Source organism: Mus musculus, chromosome 3 (assembly GCF_000001635.26).
Source record: "Mus musculus strain C57BL/6J chromosome 3, GRCm38.p6 C57BL/6J".
Taxonomy (NCBI): Eukaryota; Metazoa; Chordata; class Mammalia; order Rodentia; family Muridae; genus Mus; species Mus musculus.
This window is the reverse complement of record NC_000069.6, coordinates 139,068,634-139,089,372: the sequence shown is the minus strand read 5'-3', so window position 1 is coordinate 139,089,372 and position 20,739 is coordinate 139,068,634. Positions and strand designations below refer to the sequence as shown.

The following is a 20,739-nucleotide window of genomic DNA, read 5'->3' as shown; positions in this document are numbered from 1 at the left end:
TTCAAGAAGACCCAGTAGCTGCTTCTCCTGTACTTACAAGATTCTGAAGTGCCAGGCAAAATGCTCTGGTACACTGCTAGTAAAAAGAAGGAAAGAAAGAAAGAAAGAAAGAAAGAAAGAAAGGAAGGAAGGAAGGAAGGAAGGAAGAAAAAGAAAAAGAAAAAGAAAAAGAAAAAGAAAAAGAAAAAGAAAAAGAAAAAGAAAAAGAAAAAGAAAAAGAAAAAGAAAAAGAAAAAGAAAAAGAAAAAGAAAAAAATCTATATAATGTGGGGAAGGAGAGGCCACCAGGAGGAAGAGAGCAAAAGCTGAGTCTTCTCCACAGAGCCACCAGACAGCAAATGACTCCTCCCAGCTATCAATCACAGCCCCGTATAATTTCAGCAGCATCTGAATAGTGCAAATCCAAACCCATCCAGCTGGACCCAGTCAGCAGCCTACAGTACTATGAGAAATAATAGTTGTTTGTTATGGTGCCTTAATCTGCAATAGGTAAGACCCCTCACATGTATACTCAATCTTCTGGGAACCTATCTTGAGAATCAAGTAACTTTCCACTGAAGGGCACTTTATCCCCTACTCCATTGGGTGACATGTGCTCAGTCCTGCACAACCCACAGGACCGATGGGGAGAGCAGCTGTTCCCCTTGCTCTCCATCGTCCTCTTGCCCAGACCTCTGATCTCTTGAAGTTCATGCCATCTGGCCACCTGGGCCTCTAAATCTTGATGCTGCCATCTGCTAATTTCTTGGCCGTTCATTCTTCTTTACTCACAGATAACCTAACTCCAGTCACACAATCTGCCCCTAATTTCTTCACCATGTTCTGTGTTGCAGCAATCACATGGTGTCTTAGTCAGGGTTTCTATTCCTGAACAAACATCATGACCAAGAAGCAGTTTGGGGAGGAAAGGGTTTATTCAGCTTACACTTCCATACTGCTGTTCATCACCAAAGGAAGTCAGGACTGGAACTCAAGCAGGTCAGGGAGCAGGAGCTGATGCAGAGGCCATGGAGGGATGTTCTTTACTGGCTTGCTCAGCCTGCTCTCTTACAGAACCAAGATTACCAGCCCAGAGATGGTCTCACCCACAAGGGGCCTTTCCCCCTTGATCACTAATTGAGAAAATGCCTTACAGTTGGATCTCATGGAGGCATTTCCTCAACTGAAGCTCCCTTTTCTGTGATAACTCCAGCTGTGTCAAGTTGACACAAAACTAGCCAGTACACATGGATAAGCCTGTATAAGCTGTCTCTCAGTTTCTTCATTGTGTAGCTGTCCGTCCACTCGTCTTCAGCCACTTCTCCCACTGTCATCATGCTTTGGGATTTATAAACCAAACCACTTCTGCAGTACAGATGCTAAATTTTGATGCTCTCTGTTTACATGTGCTATTATCTGTCTGCAACTTATTCTTGAGCACACCAGGCTCTTGAATAAGCAAAGAATGTCACTGACGATAATAACATAGGCAGGCTTAAACAGCTCATGTTTCAATTATTACAAACCTTGGAAGGACAGTCCACGTTGCCCCGTCACAGCACTTCTGACTTTAGGTCTCAAAATATACTCATATTTTTGCCTCCACTATGTCATGTTCTCCTTCTCCTACTCTCCTCTTCCCGTCCCTCTCTCTTACCCACACAATGGCACTCCCTGAACCTTGAAATGAAGTTGTTATTACATCTTCCCACCATTAGCTCCGCATACCCATCTGTACCTGCACCATCATCCCTCCTGTGACAGGTTCATACTAGCTGCTCTTCTTTTGGGCTAATGACCCTCATAGTTCTTAGTCACCATCCCCCTTGCCTCTCCACAAGTTCTTTACCTGCCATTAGTCTATCCTCTTAAGCCAGTGTATCATCCACTTCACCAGAAGAGCAAGCTGTCAATCATTACCCCCACCCCCTCCATGTCATTCCTCTGCTCACTTCCAAAGTAGAACTTACCTTGTGTGTATAGAAACAATCCTTGGAAGCCTTCTTCAGATTCTAAACCTGACTTCCTTTCATATTAGTCACAGACACTATTCTTGCTGAATCACCTACAGTCTTTATGTTGCTAAATCTAAAGTGTAATGATTCTGTTCTCATCTTATCTACCCCCCAACTTTATATTTCACTACTCCCTTAAATGAGAAATCTTATGCCAAGTCTGAATTTCTCCTTGACTTTTTCCTAAATCCAGTTCATCAAGAGAACCCATCCTTTCTCACTGTAGAAACCTACATCTCTTACTTTTCTTCTCATGACTGCCCTGGCACACTTGCAGTGTATCTCACCCCATCGGAGGGAAGAGCCTTCTACACACCATTTTCCCATCAACTATCTCCACAACAGACTGTTTCTATCACTTCACCAATGATAACATTTCATTGTTTGCAGTTATAATTAAATACAAAGGGTTTCATTACATGTAAGATCCATCTCATGGGAATATTAGACTAATATACATCTCTCTAACTGTGCATTTGTTAGAAAGGAGAGAATACTCTATATAGGAAGAAAAATCTCAGAAATATTTCTAGCTTCTCTCAGCAACTGTGTCTCCTCTTTTTGTCCCTTAGGGCTCCCATCTTACTCTAAAAGGGGCGGAGAGATTCCCATCGGTAAGAAGGGAACTGAGGCAGAACACATGGCTCCTAGATGTCTTAATTTCTCTCAAAGGCCTTACTTCTCCTCAGGCATAGCTGCCCCTGGAAGTGGTGTAGGTGACTATGTAGTTCAGCTCTACCTAGGTAAACAGAGGAGGTAGATTATTTCAAGTTGGTGGCTATGAACGATGTATCAGGAAGACTATTCAGCTATAGCGTTTCAACCGGCAGGATCAAAGCTATTCTGATTTCCAACTGCTAACTCCTGAATCCCATCTTTCTCATTGGCTATTTATTGGCACACACCAACATCCTAACCTCTTTGTTATTTAAGTTTGTATTACCTCTGAATTTGTCACTCTCCCATGTTTACTAAATCTCGTTTCTTTGACCTTCTTCCACTTCCCCAAACAGCCAAGTTTCCTGATGTATCCATACATACACCTCAGTCCGACTGAAACAGTCCTCCACAGGATCCTCTCATAACTGACTCTTGATCTGCATGCCTTGGATGGAGTACGGTGATCTGAAAGTGGTCTTTCCCCTCTCAGCATGACAGTGCTTCCTAGGGACCATTTTGGTCTCATTGTCTGCATCCCTACGATACTGATATTTTGAACGTGGTACCCATTTGCTTACTGTTCATCATTTAAATGGCCAGAATGAGGAAATAGGACCTGGCTCACTAGTGCGTATCCATAAAGTTTAAATCATAAGCCAGAATGAATCATTACATGGAACTACCTTGTTGGCTTGATGATTATAAAGTGTTTGCTTCAATTGATTTCCATGTGAAACTTTCTCATTCCCATAATTGTTTTGTTCTCTCTGAGAAGCTCTCATTGTCCTGAAACTTGGGATGTAGAACAGCCTAGTCTTGAACTTACAAAAGTCCTCCTGCCTCTGCTTCCTGAATATCGGACAATATAGTGCTTTTACAACCATAAAGTAGACCTTCAAAAATGCAAATGGTCTAGAAAGATGTTCATTTTAGGAATTCTTACTCACTGAAGTTCAGTGAAGTGTAAAGTCTTCTGTTTGCCCAACTTGAGGGTGTGATGATTTTTTTATTTCCAAGTTTCTTTATCATAAACTTTATTTTAAAAGGAATACTTAATTGAGCTGGGGCTGTATCTCTGGTCAAGCACTTGCCTGGCACACACAAAGCCCTAACTTTGATCTGTAGCACCTTAGCAACAGGAATTGGGTCAGTTCCATGATGTTGATTCATAGTATACGCACATAAAATTCTTTCCAGTACTGGGGATAGAGTGAGCACTTAGCCACTGAGCCGAATCCCCAACCCCGCATAGACCTTTAATAAAAGAAAAAAAGAACATCATAAATAAATTTATGGTGGATTTGAAAAGATGAAAATGTGGATCAATGAAATGACTAAAGGACACATATAAAATGAGACGTATTTTCTATCATGTCAGAGAACTTTATTTTTATCAAGTACATTTTCAAGTATGTCACTTAGGTATCTCCATACATATAGACTCTTAATTTTCAAAAACAAATGTAATGAAACAAAAATAAATTTAACATTAGCTGCTGAGATGGGTGGAGTCTTCCCCCCCCCCCCCGTCTTATATTCAAATTAGGCTGTCTCTGCTCTAAGTTATTCAATATTGTGAAAAACAGTGAGTTTTCAGACTGTGCCTTGCCTTGAGAGACTCTACTTTACAAGCAGCATTTGAGTCCATTTTGGGATCTCAGTTCCTATTATTAATTAAAAATGGAATTAAATAACTTATATTACCAACAGCCAGCAATCAAGGGAAATCAGAACTACCTGATAAATTACAGCAAATGAAACTGATACAACTTGCAAAATTATTGCAACTCAATAAGTTCTGATATTTTGGAAAGAAACAGAGATATCTGTTTGTATTTCTGACATAACATTATAGCATGCTTACAACAGTCCCTAAGATGTCCTTAATGCTTGGAACCTGTGACTATGACACCTTATGAAAGGAGCTCTTGAAGATGAGTTTACATTAAGGATCATAAGATGGGAAGGTCACCCTGGATTGTCAGAGTACATCCAATATGACCCACCACAGAGGCTTTGTAAGAGAAAGACGCAGAGAGGCTGAAGAGTAAGGGGGTTGTGGAGACAGAAGAGGGCTTGAGCGAGCTGGCTGGACACCAGACACAAAGCTGTAAGACACAAGGCCACAGATTCTCTCCTTTAGCCTCCCAAAGGAATAAGGCACTGCCTGACTTTCGAGATTACCCCAGGGAGATTGATTCTCTTTGGACATCTTACTTCCATATCTGTAAGATAATAAATCTGTGTCATTTGGAGTCATTAAATGTGGGGGTCATTTGTTACAGCAGTCATAGAAAGCTACTACAGAGGCATTAAGCAAATTTTATATAGTCCTTAGTACTTCAAATGTGTGTAGCCCTTCAAGGTCATCATTATGGGAGTCAATTATCAGTGAACTGTAAGTAAATAGGCATGCTGGCTAATGAGGCTTCCTTGCTTCAGAAGGTTGAATGAGCCAGTGTTTATTACAGAACTTCATAGGTACTATAAATTACTTGATAAGGTCTGGATAAGATTAAATTAGAATATGGCTGTAAAATGCCAAATTTATACAATCGGTTTTACACATAAATAACCATAAGAGCAACAAAACCTCATTTAAACTACTTCTCAGTTACGCTTTAGGTCAATCCAGGTTAGAAAGAATGGGGAGTTTTGAGATTTGAAGAAGTGTGTTTAGTGAGTCTTTATGTACATGTGTGGGGGTGGGGCAGAGGGAGGAGATAAGTTTAAGTGGTAGAGCTATCGACTCTACTAGATCAAGCTCCGTGGGACTAATGTTCCCTATATGTAAGTGACAGTTCATGGTTTTTTTCCTTCCCCTTAGCCATAAGTCACCTTACTTTCTTCCTTTTTTCTCGTGTCTTCTCTTCCTTTCCTGTTCCCCTCCCCTTCTCCACCTGACAAGCCCTCTCTATCAAATCATTTAAAATGACTATTCCTTAAGGCTGCTGAGATGGTTCAAAGGTAAAGACACGTGCTGCCAAGACTCGGGCTTGAGTTCTGCCCCAGGAAGCCACATGGGAGAGACTCCAACTCCAAAAGGGTGTCCTCAGACTTCTAGACATACACTATAGCATGCATGTGCACATATATACATACACAAAGACATGGACATAGGCCAACAAGTAAACGCATTAATGAAAACTATTTTATTTAAAAAGACCTTCTCAACCTCTAATCCATCACCAAATAATTCTTAAAAATGTCAAAGGCTGTCCATTTTCTTTAACATCACTGCTTTTTAGTCTGCACACAGCTAAACTTTATATATAATTTTTTCATGAAGCCTTACCTTGTAGCACACAGTTCTACTGTGTGTAAACTCGCTCTGTTCTGAATCAACTTGGTGAGCTATGTCGGCTTTTAAACAGTGGCTGCCAATGATGCTGTGTAACTTCTAAACTAGCTGACAATGGCAATTTCTTTCTCCTTTTTTCATTTTTTTAATTTCTTTGTTATTTCTTGGTAAATGTCACGCTACATGTTTTACAGCTTCAGACTTGAGAAGTCTTGAGACTTTCTTTAAAAATATTTTTAGCCGGGCGGTGGTGGCACACGCCTTTAATCCCAGCAATTGGGAGGCAGAGGCAGGCAGATTTCTGAGTTCGAGGCCAGCCTGGTCTACAAAGTGAGATCCAGGACAGCCAGAGCTATACAGAGAATCCCTGTCTCGAAAAAAAAAAATTTTTTTTTTAATTCTTTGAGACTTAAACGCAATGGGATAGGGGTGAGAAGATTCATCCTGAGGCAGAGTTGAAGTCACTTACTTCTGTGAACACCTGCTCCAGGCTTATGATCTGCACTTGATCTTCTCCTCTGACCCACAGTAGCTCCAAGAATAAAGAATGGGCTCCTGGGACCACACACAGCACTGTAGCTCAAATGTGCTCCACCTGTTCAGTTGCTGTGAATGTGACACCAACGCAAAATGGGACAATTAAGAGGCATCCCTTTAATGTCATCGGCGGGATTAGGACTTAACAGAGGGAGTTCATGCCTTATACCATGTGAGGACACAACTTTTAGTTCCTCCTCTCAGGAGAACACAAATTCAAAGCACCATCTTGGAGGCAGAGATAATAACCTATTAGCAATAAATTCACTAATGCCTTGATGTTAGACTTACCAGGCTTCAGAGCCGTGAGAAAATACATCTTTGCTCTCGGGTATTCAGATACAGTTGCATAAGACAGAGAGAAACTTTAATCAGCTTGGGTGTGTATTCATGTGCTGCTTCCTGAGAGAACGATGGACCTATGGATCCCAGACCTCTGTAGATGCTCAACAGGGATCTGTGTTTAGCTGCCTGTCTCCCACATGGGTGTCTGAACATGCAGGGTTGGGAGCTTGGTCAGAAGTGGTTTTTGCTTTCCAGTTGAATTTAAAATTGTGTTTAAGATATATTGAATATAACATTTGCCATTTTCATCGTTTTGAGTATGTATTTCGCTCGTCTGCTGTTCACATTGTTCTGCAGCCCTGCTGTAGGACTTTTACATTTCCCTAAGCTGAAGCTATACATGTTAACCCTTTTGAGTCTTCTTTCTGTGGCCTCTGCAACTGTCATTTTTTCCTTTTCACCATAAGAATTTCATCCCTCTGGGGACTTCATATAAGTGGAGACATACTGTCTTTGTGATTACCTAATGTCACAGCATACTTTTCTTATGGGTCATTCATATCATAGCATTTGCCAATATTCCCCCTCCCTCTCTCTTTTGCTCTCTGTGTATGAGAGAGACAGAAAGAGACAGAGATGTGTGTGTGTGTGTGTGTGTGTGTGTAGAGAGAGAGACAGAGAGAGAGACAGAGAGAGACAGAGAGAGACAGAGAGAGACGAGAGCCTGCCAGCACATGTATGTGGAGGTTAGATGACCTTCAGTATTGGTTCTTGCCTTCCATCTTGTTTAAGATAGAATCTCGTATTTGTGTAGAACAGCCTAGCAGATATGTAAATTCAGGGCATACTCTTGTCTACCTACCATCTCATCTTAGGATCACGTGGGCTTACAGACGTGTGCTGTCATGTCTGGCTTTAAGTGGCTTCTAAGGATTTGAACTGAGGGTCTTATGCTTTTGTGGCAAACACTTTAGCCTCTGAGCCATCTCTCCAGCCTCTCAGAATTTCTTGTGATCAATACATTTTGAGTATTCATTCCTTACCACCTACCTCCTCCCAGAGCCACTTCACCTCTGGACTAGTTTTGTGGGGTTTTTTGTTTGTTTTGTTTGTCAGGTGAAGTCCAGTACTCTTCAGTATGGGCCTAAAGTCCATACAACAAAGGCTGCATTGAAGAAAACGCTGCCTTTCCCAGTAGCTTTCTTGGGCCAATAGCTCCTCAGGTAGTAGTGGGGCTCCAAGCCCATGCCCCTGCCTCTGCTGGGATTTGTCTGCTTTGAGATTGTGCTCGTGGTAACAGTCACTGTGAGTTTTTGTGAGTTCAGGAAGCCCTCATTGAAGTCATTCTCCACCTCTGGCTTTTACGATCTTTCTGCCCTGTCTCCCTCAAGGCTCTTCAGCCTTGAGGCGAGGAGTCTCACCCAGAATATTTGAAGTTTCCCAACAATCTCCCAACTTCCTGTTTGGATTTCCTTCTTAGCCATTTTCTTCTTGAAACAACCTGACTATAAATTTAACAACAATTTCAAACTTTATAACTCTCTGAGATGCCAGGGATCGTGGGGCACACCTTTAATCCCAGAGCTTGGGAGGCAGAGGCAGGTGAATCTCTGTGAATTCAAGGTCAGCCTGGTCTACAGAGTTCCTTCCTTACAGAACAGCCTGGGCTAAAAGAGGGAAACCTTGTCTTAAAAAACAAACAAACAAACAAACAAACAAACAAACAAACGAAAACCCAACCAAACAACAACCACAGTAAAAACCTCTCTGCTGCATTCAGGTTATTATCCTCTATTTAGCTACCAAGGCCCTACGAGATTGGTGAGTCCTCTTGTCTACTCTTGTCTCATGAACTCTCCTACATCTTTGCTTGCTTCACTGAAGCCACAGAAACGTCTTGCAGGTCCTTGTGTCTAGACCTGTGCACTACAGCCTTCTGCCTAGCTAAAGGTACCCCTTGTAGGTTTTCCCTGGTAGAGTAAAATATTCCGTCTATTAGGAGTTCTTCCATAGTACCCTATTGTAGCGGTGTACTAATTCCTAAACAGCAACACACATTCTCAGTACAACTTAGATGGTACTACTGGGCTTTCTCCTCACTAGTTTTAACCATATTATTGCATTCCTCTGAAACTTTCAGAGGTTCCTTATTTTCAATTTTATCAAGTTAAAACTCTTCTGTCTGGTTTTCTTCAGTCCTTCGAAATTTGTCTCTCAAACAAACTTAATTTCATTTTTGAAATCTTATTTCTCACAAGCTACTCTTTTAATGTTTGATTGATGTGATATGTGTTGTGGGTCATGATGCATCCTTCTGTTGGAAGAAATTACTCCCCCCCCCATTATTTCCAGAAGAAAAATTCTACCCTTCCTTTAAATACCTTCTTATGAAGTCATCTTTGGCTTCCTTTCTTTCTGTTTTTCATTCACCGACTTAGGAGATTTTTGAACAGGAAGAGACTTCTAAAATAGACTGGTCTTACCCTCACTTTGCATAACACGCACCTACAGTTATTTGAGTCTGTGATTCTTGCATTGTTATCTTGATGGGTTTTTGAATCACCATGGAAACAAACCTCTGGTCCTGCAAGAAGAGTTTCTAGATTAACTGAGGTGGGAAGACCCAGCCTAATTGTGAGTAGCACTATTCCATGGCCTGGGGGCCTGGACTGAAGAAAAGTCCCCCCAGTACCGGCCATCTATCACTGTGCCTCCTAACTGCAGAAGCAAATCCCTAGCTGCCTCCGCGCCTGCCGACATGCCTTCAATGCTACGACAGACTGTATCTTCCTAAACTATAAGGCAAAACAAAAACCCCTATCCCCTCTAAGCTGCTGTTGTCAGGTAGCTCAGCACAGGGATGAGAAAGTAACAGACACGTTACGTTAGCACTGAGCTCATAGGGGACGCTCACTCAGCCAGGTAGACTTCTTAAGTCTTTCTCACCTCAGGTCTCACAATGCAGGTCCATAATTTTTTTTTTTTGAAATCTATACACATTAGTTTGAGTTGACAGAATATGAAAGGAAACTTTAGCTTCCACAGGACTTAGAAAATTGTTAATGCTCAAGTAAACAGTATAGGGAACAATGAACAGGGCCTAAAATAAGGTTCAAACAGTCCAGTAGTTCAATCCGGAGGAGCCTAATTTCCCTAATGGGGACTTTGAAACAGAAATGGTTGAGGTAGAACGCATCCCTGTGAGATCATTCATTTTTATTGTGGTTAAGTTCAGTTGATTCCTCCAGTGAGATCCCTTCAAACAATATCCCAAGCATCGTGGGGAAGAGGCAATTGGCTCCCTACGATTGGAAGAAAGACATCCTCTCTCTTCCCGTCTATCCTCTGTGCAGGTCCCTCCCAGTATGTCTCCTTTAAGGGATTTTAATCGCCTTCCAAAAGGCATTACTTAGTGAAGTTTTATCTTTCTCACAGATATTTTCCTCACTGCTCTTCCTCTCAAATAAAAACCATTTCTCAAGCCATGTCAATTTCCAAAAGAACTTGTTATCCAAATGAACAGGTTAGGTATGGACACACACACTTCATGGAGGAATCCGTAAACCTCTAAGTTGTACATTACAAACCTCCTCTTCGCTTTCTAATAGGCCTACTCAAATCTTGCCACTGCCTATCTTGCAGTGGGGGGATCGAACTGACTTCTGAGAGGACCTCTTGACTTAAGAAACATCTTCCTGGTCGTTGTTTGTGTTCATGACGAGTATTGTAAGCAATTGTTCTTGTCGTTTACCTTGTTTGAAAGCAGGGACATCTAGGAACACAAAGAGCGAACACAGTCCGACACTCAAGCCAGTAGAGAAACTTTTTCTTAAAATAAAATAATATAGACTGGTTGTTCTATTTAGTTATTGAATAACTGGAGAAGTTTAGGCCTGGTATTTCCTCTCAGTCCCATGCTCCCAGAGATAAAACTCAGACTCAAAATATATTTACAAACGCATTGGCCATATAGCTAGATCATAACTTAAATTATCCCATTTATTTTATTCTACATTCTGCCAGGGGACTGGGCTCAGGTACCATGTGTCCATCTTGTCCCATCTTCCTGGGTGAATCTCCCATGCTTGGCTCTATCCCAGAATTCTTTCTTCCTCCCAGATGTTCCACCTTCTATTCTACCCTTTCCTATTGGCCTTAGGTTTTTGAATTGACAGGTGAAGCATCCATACAATACACAAGATAGTCTCTCTACAAATAATTGTTCTCACTGTGAGGTGTCAAGTTTATTTCTTTATTTTTAAAATGTCTTTTATTCTTTTTAGGAAAAATCTCAACACCATTCTTCTTCTTTAACATATATGGATGCTTTGCTACAGAGTATTTCTGTGTACCACGTGAATGCATGGTGCCCATGGAGGCCAGAAGAGGGCAGTAGATCACCCGGAACAAGAGTTACAGGTGATGATGCACCTCCATGAGGATGCTGGGAATGGGAGCCATGTCCTCTGCAAGAGCAGCCAGTGTTCTTAACATCATTCTTGCTCTCTTTTAGGAAAAAATCATAGAGACAACCGAAAGACTTTTAATTATGCAGTAACTTCCACTAAACATTTGCTCTGTTAGCTCTGTTCTCAGCACTGGTGATCTAACAGCCAAAAAGGAAAGGCAAAAATTACCGTCTTTCAGGATGGATGCTTAAACGTGATCGCTAAAGGGCAAAATACACGCCATTCTAGTGATAATATTGAAGAGACATAAAGTACAGAGGTGTGGATATAAAGTGGGTGTACAGAGTCTGGATGAAATGGTATAGAAGGGCTCCTCACACAGGTAACTTTGAACTCAGAGGTTCTCAGCCTTCCTAATGCTGCCACCCATTAAAACAGTTCCTCATGTTGTATATAGGCCCTCATGGTGACCCCCTAATCATAAAATAATTTTGTTGCTACTTCATAATTTTATTACTGTTACAAATCATAAATTAAATACCTGTGTTTTCTGATGGTCTTAGGTGACCCCTGTTACAGGGTCATTTGACAACCCCCCCTCCCCCCACCAAGGGCCATGACCCATAGGTTGAGAATAACTGTTTTAGACAAAAATATTTTAAAAATCATTATATTCCTATAAAAGGAGAAGAAAGAATTGTGTATGTTGGCACATTCCTTAATCCTATCATTGGAGAGGCCACAGGAGAACTGATATGTTTGTGAGATCATTTGGGCTACACAGTGAGTAGGCCAGCCAGGACTATATATAGCAAGACCACACTTCAAAAACAAAACAAAACAAAACAAAACAAAACAACCCAAGAGGCATTACATCATTCCTTAAATGAGCCACTTCTAGGTATAGTCCAAAAGAGTCTCACTATAGTTATGTCAATGTATTGGAGTTCAACATGATCATCATGATTGCCCTGCACTGTGCCTTTAATTGGTGAGAAAGTCGAAGGGGTGGCTTGTGGATGCAAGAGGAGCACAAATGATGCTTAAACTAATGCCAGGTGGGAGGACAAAAACCCAGCTGCCTTTCCAATTTCAATGCATACATGCAAATGAAAGCTAGACATACCCTGAAATTATTGTGATATGTAATTAGCAAAGGAAGTAACAGGAAACTTAAAGCAACTTGAAACAGAGAATGTAGAAGACATTTGTGAAAATTAAGGAAAGAGAGAGAGAGAGATCAACCATGTGAAGCAATAGAAAGACCTAGCATGGTCTTTTGCAAACATTTGGGAAAAAGAAGCAGAACAAGGCACGTGCATGTTTGTAGACTTGGGGGGGGGGGTGGTCTTACTGACTGAACTGTGCCCAGCCATCGAGCAGAAATCCCTAAGACATCGGAATGTGACCTTGTTCAGAAATCAGGTCATTGCAGACACCAGAGTCAAGATTGGGAGTGGCCTTCCCGATCTTCATGACCAGTGTCCTTATAAATAAGGGAAAACTGGACACATAAGCACGTAGGGAAAATATGTGAAAGCTAGAGTCATATTGCTACAAGGCAAGGAAGAGGTACCCTCAGAAGATGTGTGGTCCTGCCCTGGTTTGTCTTCTGGGCCCCAGATGCTCAGTAATTTTGTTTGAACCCTGTGTATAGAGATTATTACAACAATCCTAACAGCCTTCTGCAAGATGAATTATAGGCAAACAGGAAGAGTAGTTTTCTTCCAAGAACGGGTGTTTAACATCTGTATCAGTCTATGCCTGAGCTGCTGTAAATAGATCACACCTGTCTTTAATTATGTTGCATTTTTATTTCAGAAAAAATCACATAAAATCCCAGTACCTAACATATCGAGATGCTCTTGTGATCTGTGCCTGTAATATTAGCGACTGGTCTGTGAGAGTCACAGATGAAGAAACAGCCCCTTCTGGCAGCAAGAGTTGCAGCTCCTCTTCCTACAGATCGCCACAGGCCTGGGATAAAGTCCAGGCAGGCAGGGGTCAGGACACGTGCAGGTCTCCTACTGTCTCTTCTTCTTCCTTCTCCCCCTCCTTCTTTTATTTTACGTTATTATTATTATTTATTTTTTTGGTTTTTCACAGGCGGATTTCTGAGTTCCAGGCCAGCTGGTCTACAAAGTGAGTTCCAGGACTGCCAGGGCTACACAGAGAAATCCTACTGCCTCTTCTTGGTGCAGAGCCCAGTCTGGGACCCCGAGCCCCGCGAGAGCATGTGGGAGCATTTCGGTCACAGTCCCCGGGCGGCTCGTCATCCACCGAGTTACCCCCGCCCGTAGGTGGACTTTCAGTGTTTCTGATCTCAGCACGTCTTTCCTCCCTGGCACAGCCGGAGTGCGGCGGACACAGCCTGTAGGGTCCCGCCCGACGGGTTAAAGGGCTTTAGGCACTGGCTCGCCGAGGGTGACCTTGCGACCGCTCTCCGCTGGACCGGCTTTCCCGCCAGCCCCGCAGGACAGCCTGATGCGCCCTGGGGACGCGCCCGCGGACATCTACGTCCTCCTGCTCCGCCACCCCGCACATGCTCGCCTGGGGCGTGCGCTGCCAGGCACGCTCCGGGCTGAGACTTCCTCCCGGGAGGCTCCGTCCCAGCAGCCCGGAGATCTGAGCCCTGCTTCCGCCCCTCGAGCAACAGCCACCGAGCTGTACCGCTCCGGTCTGTAGACGCACAGCCCCCGGCGGGCTAAGCCTCGCCGGCCGTGGGCAGGAGGCAGCACTGGCCGCACTGAGCATGCTCGGCGGAGAGGGCGGGGCGCTCGGCGGAGAGGGCGGGGCGCTCGGCCGCGCGTCGGGAGGGCGCTCCTCAGGACGGCTCGGCGCCTCCGCGCCAGCCCGCCCGCCCGCCCGCCCGCACGTTCGCTCGCTCGCTCGCTCGCAGCCGCGCCCGCCGCAGGCTGCGCCCGGCCGCCCCGCCCCGCCCCGCCCCGCCCCCCGCCGCTCGTCCCCGCCGCGGCCGCGCCGCCCGCAGCCGCAGCCGCTGCTCCTCCCCGGCGGCCGCCCCCCGCGGGTCCCTCCCTGGCTGCGGGAGACGCGGAGGTAGAGGGAGGACGCCGCCGCCGCTGAGCCGCGCCGCCCGCACCCGAACCCTTCGCCTCGCCCTGCCGGTCCTCACTCTGTGGGAGGAACATGGGTGAGTCCTGCCGGCCGTCATCGCCTGACATTTTCTTTTCTCCCCCTCGGCGTGCTGCAGGGTGGCAGTGCATCTCTCCTGCAAACTTGCCGGGGTCCCCGGGTCCGCGAGGTGCGGGGCGGCGGCCCTCCCAGGGGGAAGGCGGGCGCACGAGGGCGGCCGGGCCGGCGGGGTCGCGCACGGGGTGGGGTCGGCGGCGGGCTCCGCGCTCGCCTCCCCTCCTCCACGCTTCCTGCCGGCACCGGGCCGCGCGGGGCGTCCCCGGGGCTGGGAGGCCGCGGTGCTGCAGGCTCGGTCCCACGGCGAGCCCGACCACTTGGCGGAACTTCCTTCCCGTGGGCGCGATCGCTCCCTCCCCGGCCTGCCGACGGCCGGCGCCGGTGCGGGGAGAGCCGGCAAGTAGTTTGGGAGGGCGATGGCCAGCCGAGTGCCGAGCGGACAGTCTCCAAGGTGGAGGTGGCGACTCGCCCGCCGCCGCCGTGGGCAGCGCGAGGCTGGCGGGAGCCGCTAGCTGTTGAATTAGTGTTGGGAGACTACGGCGTGCACAGTTCCGGTCCTCAAGCGGTTTTCTGGATTTCTCCTGTAGCTGGAAACTGTGCCCTGTAACACATTGTTAAGGAATTTACATGCTGCCTGTTCTGCCCCAGCTGCCCCTGCCTAAATCTGTATAATCTGATTCTAGTTCCATTGTACTTATAGTTAATCCTAAAAGAATGGATACTTCAATGCAAATGTTTTATAAAACTGTTTATGTTTGAACGTGAGATTCTCCTCAGATATTGCCTACCTGTGCATAATTACAAAAGCACCGGATACAAATCTCTTCTGTAATTAAGGGCGAAAAGTTTCCTTTGATAGTAACAACTTAGATCATCTGTCCAGTACACGTTCCCCAGTTTGCTTCTATTCCATAATTTGCGTCTATCGTAATTTCCCCTTTTAAAAACTGGCTTCTTCGGCGTCCCTCCACACGGACTTTGCCCACTCCTTCTGGGCAAGTTATTTATGAGTGTGGTCCTTTCATCTGTCAACACAGTGCTCAATGCTTAGAGTTAGATCATGGCAATACAGAACCCTCCAGGAAGTATCAGAATCCTAGAAATGATGTGGTAGCCTTTCCCGGAAGACCAAATACTCTTAGCTTTGAGTCAGATCTTTGTCATTTAGTAGGAAGAGGACCGTTGGGGGAGAAGGAGGTGGTTTTAATGAAACAAAGCAGAACAAAACACCCATGCCCCTGAATTTTATTTTCACTTGTTTGTCTTCCAAGTGAGTATCACTGACAGTCGGAACATTTCTATAAAAAAAAAAAAAAAAATCGGTATCCCATTTGTTCGTCCCTTTATAGAATTTTAAAAGAATACTAATCCAGATTACAGATTAAAATCTGCGTGTTGGAAAGTTTTTAATTACACTTACAGGTTTGGTGTAGAAACAAGTCTCAGTTTTTTAAAGGTGAGATTTAGTTAAAGCTCATTTTAACTAAACGTTCAAAATGTTGAATCGGTATTTTTCCCCCAGTGGGGGTGGATATCCAAGGTCTGTTGTTGCAAATTAGGGAATAAAAATACCTAAAACAGATTAAGTTACTTAATAATCTTGCAAATCTTGAATGCTGATGGGTGATTTAAAAGGGGGGGGGGAGAGTCAAATACAAACCCACTTTATTTTGAAGCTTCTCAGAAACTCTTGTTTATGTTCCCTCCTGTTAGCACTTGGGGTACCTTGTTAGAAGTTTTGTTGTTTTGTTTAAATAGCACCCACATAATGTCTAATGGAGTTATTTGCATATCTAGTTGTTTTGAGCATTTAACTTTATGTTCAAGAAGATGACATTTTATGTCTTAAGTTTTGTGTCTTTTGTGAGAGTTTTCACATAGTAGGTGTTCAATAAAATTTGGCCAAATTATTCTTTACACTGGCATGTACTTTCTGCTCTTGAACTTGAAACGTAGGCCCTAAACGTTGGCGTGAATTGGTAGACATGGAAGTATAGAAAATGTCTTGCTGTAAGGCCTTTCACTAAACACTGGTTACATTATTGCAGGGTGTGGGTTTTGAAGGCAACCTTAGGTATATAGTTTCCTTCTATAATGCTGTTTGCAGTGATTAAGATGTCTTTGTATGATCGAGAGGTATATACAATAATAAAACATTAAAACCTTGGAAGATAATTTTATATCTGAGCCACAGAAGTTAAGACAACTCCTAAGATATACTAATTAATGGTGGGGGAAGGGATTATTTTTTAACTGTCTTTTAAAGAAATCAATAAGGTGCATTTTATTTATTTTAGGTAGTCTGCTTTGTTTTTGTTGTCTTGGGTAGCAAACCCCAGAGCCTTGTGCATATTTGAGTCCCAGCTGGAACCCTTAAAGGGTATTTTTATGGCAATAGCTTTTCTCCATAAGAAAATGAAGAATATTTTCTATATAACCTCACAGATCCCAGCTGTGACTTTAATTACTATAAGTGTATATGTTATTGCAACCCAATATTGATCAAAACTCCATCCTATGGAGTGTACGGTGGGGAGGCAAGAATGAGTGATACAAACACACTTACGGTTTCCTATACTCTCCAGAACCATATGAGCCACAAATAACTATACTAAAAATGAGTGTGTGAGTCGCAGGAGTAAAGGCACACACCTGTATTCTCACCACAATGGAAGAAAGGCTGAGGCAGGAGGATCAAGAGGACTGGTGGGTTTGAAGCCATCCTGGGTTGCCTGGCTGGATTAAAAAGAAAAGTTATCCTGTCTCAAACAGCAACATTAAAGTCTTTATTCAACATGAGGAAATCTGCAAATGATACAAAGTATCTTTGCATATATTAGGAAGCTGTTGGGGATGCAGAGGTTTTAGAGAAATGTTATGTGAACCAAAGGTTAGTTAGGTTTCTAAACAGTAGAAATGAGAATGCTGGAAAGAGGGGTATGGGGTAAGATGAAAATAGATAGGGAAGGTTAGAGATGTTTCTAGAAAAGTTTATAAAAGGCCTTGTTTAGCTAGAGAAAAATACAGAAACGTTGGGAGACAGAAGTGAAAACGTATTACCAGTCACCAAATAGTGGTAGGTCTGAAATGCTGGGCTGAAGTTTGCACTTGTTGAGGGAGTCAACCATTAAATGTATTCATGGGGCAGAAGGTTGCTGTTCTCTTACCTGACCATAATGGTAATTTCACAGTAGTCCCTCACACTTCTTCGACATTCCCTTCTCTTATGTCTATGTTGTAGCATAGTATAGTTTGTTTGTTTTTAAACCCCTGTGGTATCTTCTATTGGAGATTCTGGTTTAACATTAGTTTTAGAGAGAGCAAAATCATCTAAACCAAAGTCTGTTTTGATTATAAATTTTACGATATTTGAAATTCAGGTTTGAAATGTGCCCAGTATCTCAGATGGCTTATATTCGTTCTGTCTCTGCATGGTGTTTTTCTTTAGTTTTCAAATGGCAGTTTCTTTCTTAACAAAGCAGCTTAAGTGTTTGGGTCAGTTTGCTAGCTATACTAGGGCTGAGATAGGGACTGTATTCAGACTGCAGAGGAATGGAATTTGCTTGGTACATTTATTTATACAGGATTGTTACTTAAAGAATTCCTGGAATTAAGCCAGGGATGAGGCTAGTGATAAAGGGGATGGCTATAAAGTGGGCTGCAAGCTATGACCAGCTGTGTTTGTAAAGTTCACAGTCCCTCTGGTGGTTTTTTACCCCTCTTTTCTTTCCAGAATGACTTTAGATACCTAGATACCTGTTGTATAGACAGACAGACAGACAGACAGACAGATGGACACACACACACACCAAAAACAAACAAACAAAAAAAACTTGCTACAACTTTGTATCTACCAGATTATTAGACAACACTATAAAAAATTATTTGAAACTCATTTTAGTTCAAAGTTAAACTGAATATATAATTAATTGAGATTTAATTTTAGTGATTATCAGTTTGCTAGTGTGATTATATTGTGTACTCACCTTATGGAAATAATAATTTCATGGACACAATAATAAACTATAGTGAAAAATGTGGTGCTTTGCTTAATATAAATACCCATTTTAATGTGTCTTATCTAACTGCCCATCATTTAATTTTTAATAATGGTTTTAATAACTGTCTCAGATTTTCTAAAAATGAATGAACAAGCCTCCTGGGCCAGTAGTCTTCAGACCATACTGAAGCAGTAGTTACCCCCTGTGGATGCCAGTTACCATGTTGCACTTTATAGAACTTAAAATTTAATCTTCTTAACAGTTAATAGGGTGACACACTCCCTATTTTACTGATTCAAAGAAATAGTTCCTCCAAGAGGATAAAACATTCCAAAAATCTTAATTTTTAAAGTAGTCATTTTCAAAGTTTAGCTTGCCTAAGAATCATCTGGAGAGTTTGTTTAAAACACGATGACTGGGCAGCTCCCAGTTCTGATTGAGTTGGTTTGCATCGTTGAGAGAGTCTCAGGTGAGAGCGGGTATTGGGAATAACACCTCCACGCAGCAGACGTTGGCAAGCTTTTTCTGTAAAGGGCCAGATGGTAAATATTTTAGACTTTCAGGCCAGGAGGCAAAGTCAAGACTGTTGAACAGGAAAAAAAAAAAAAGAAAGAAATATATGACGAACAAATATATGAAAACAAACAATTGCAGTCTTTTGGTTGAATTCAAAACAACCAATATTGATTGGACAGTTTGTGTGGTACAGGTTGTTTCAAAGGGTCACATGACAATTATGGTTCCAAGTCACCGAATTATCAGCATTGATTATAGATATTCATCGGTTAGTGCAGAGCTCTAATGAAGTTTTTCCACGTAGGTAGTGCCGGGTGCACATAATTCTTCTTGTTTTGGATACGCTGAGTGTTAAGCCCAGGGTTCTGTGCGCCTCTGTTCCTAATGAGCCTAGCTCTCGTACAGGAGGCATTTAGAGACTTCTTGTGTTCTTGATAGTTCCCAGTTGGCATTCAGATGAGCTACCTCCAGTTGATAACTCAGTCAGCTCTTAGTGAGCTTGTGAGAGAGAGGCTGCAACTGTAGTTTTGGCTTGAAAAGTCTGTGTTGTAGTAAATATTCTTTGGGGGTTTCTGCTCTACCTTAGATCATTTAGTTCCCAAATAAAAGACACAAAACCTTTATAGGTATCATAGGCCTTAAAAGCACTAGAGCTGGGCAGCTATCAGCCTTCTGCGCTGCCTTGTCCACTTCCCTGTCAGTAACCCTGATATATGACTTCCATCTGGGCTGCTCCTGCTCCAGCTGGCTGTCCTCATTGCCGTGTTCTCACGATCTGTCTACCTCATCTCACCTTACTCTGCTCTCTTCATGGTCTGTGCCTCTGACCCCAAGTCCCTGGAGCTGAAGCCTTGCCTACCTCTCGTCTGCCCAGCTACAGTCTCTGGTTAGTTTTATTGACCAATCAGGGATCACTTGGGAGGCAAGGTTACATAGCATCACTTGGTGTGCATCCCTGGGGACAACCAGACCTTGGGGGCCAGTATTTAGCCTTACAATACATAGCAACGGATGAAACCTCAACAGGTATACCTACGTTTTCTGTGTTCATGGAGATCTTGTTTAATAGATGACGACACAGCAATGGCCCAAGGTAGATCAGTTCTTACTTCTGATTGGTCCAGATGACATTATTGTACTATATATTTCTTCTGTGAGTTTTACATTGACTTTGAGATGAGATGCACTAGGAACATCAAATATGTAGGGAAGTCTAGTTTTCAAAGACATGAGCTTGGGGCTTAGTTGTTTTCTTTCTTCCTTTGCTATTTGTAGTGAGTATTTTTTTTTAAAGGTCAGAACATCTCCTGTGTCCTGAATATATGTGTGTGTGTGTGTGTGTGTGTGTGTGTGTGTGTGTGTATATATACTCCTTTTAAATCAACTATAACCTTACAGATGCTAACCCACTGGGCTCCCATGTAGTAAGACAAGTTGTGAGTTTTTAATTTCTACTCTGATAGGGATAGACAGAGCCAACCGTGGGTTGGTTAAATCTCTGAGTGCAAATCAAGTTCTCTCCTGGTGGCAGTCAAAGGATACCCGTAAGGATTAAATGCTTTTCTCCAGAAAAACCTGCTGATGAAGCACAGTAAGCCTCAAACACCGTGTGTTTGGAAAACAGCGTTTCTAAGCTCGGTGAATCAGCCTCTGTGCTGCTCAGATGGGTTTGATGCCACTTCAGGTTATACACGATGACGTTTTCTTCGAAAATTCTCTTTCTAATCACTGTTCTATGTCAAAAGCAGCTTTACAGAACTAAATTCTTAAGCAGTTTGGAACTGACTTCTTGAAGACAGAACAAGCAAACAAACAAAAACCAACAAGTGAAAACAGGTGACTTAGGAGCCAGGGGAAAAAATGAAGCTATTATTTTTCCTTGTCTG

General features: G+C 43.1%; 1 protein-coding gene across 5 annotated transcripts in view; it reads left to right on the top strand.

Annotated features, from left to right (window-relative positions):
* The first annotated feature begins 14,144 nt into the window (after positions 1-14,144).
* The window catches only part of Rap1gds1 (RAP1, GTP-GDP dissociation stimulator 1), a 149,332-nt gene continuing 142,737 nt past the window's right edge, over positions 14,145-20,739 (top strand). For 4 of the 5 annotated variants that reach the window (NM_001356388.1, NM_145544.3, NM_001286759.1 and 1 more), the window contains exon 1: positions 14,172-14,337. In NM_001356388.1, the coding sequence (NP_001343317.1) occupies positions 14,334-14,337 (4 nt within the window). In that variant the 5' untranslated portion in view covers positions 14,172-14,333. Of the gene's footprint in view, positions 14,338-20,739 lie in introns of all 5 variants that reach the window. The other variant, XM_030252602.1, reaches the window with a different exon arrangement.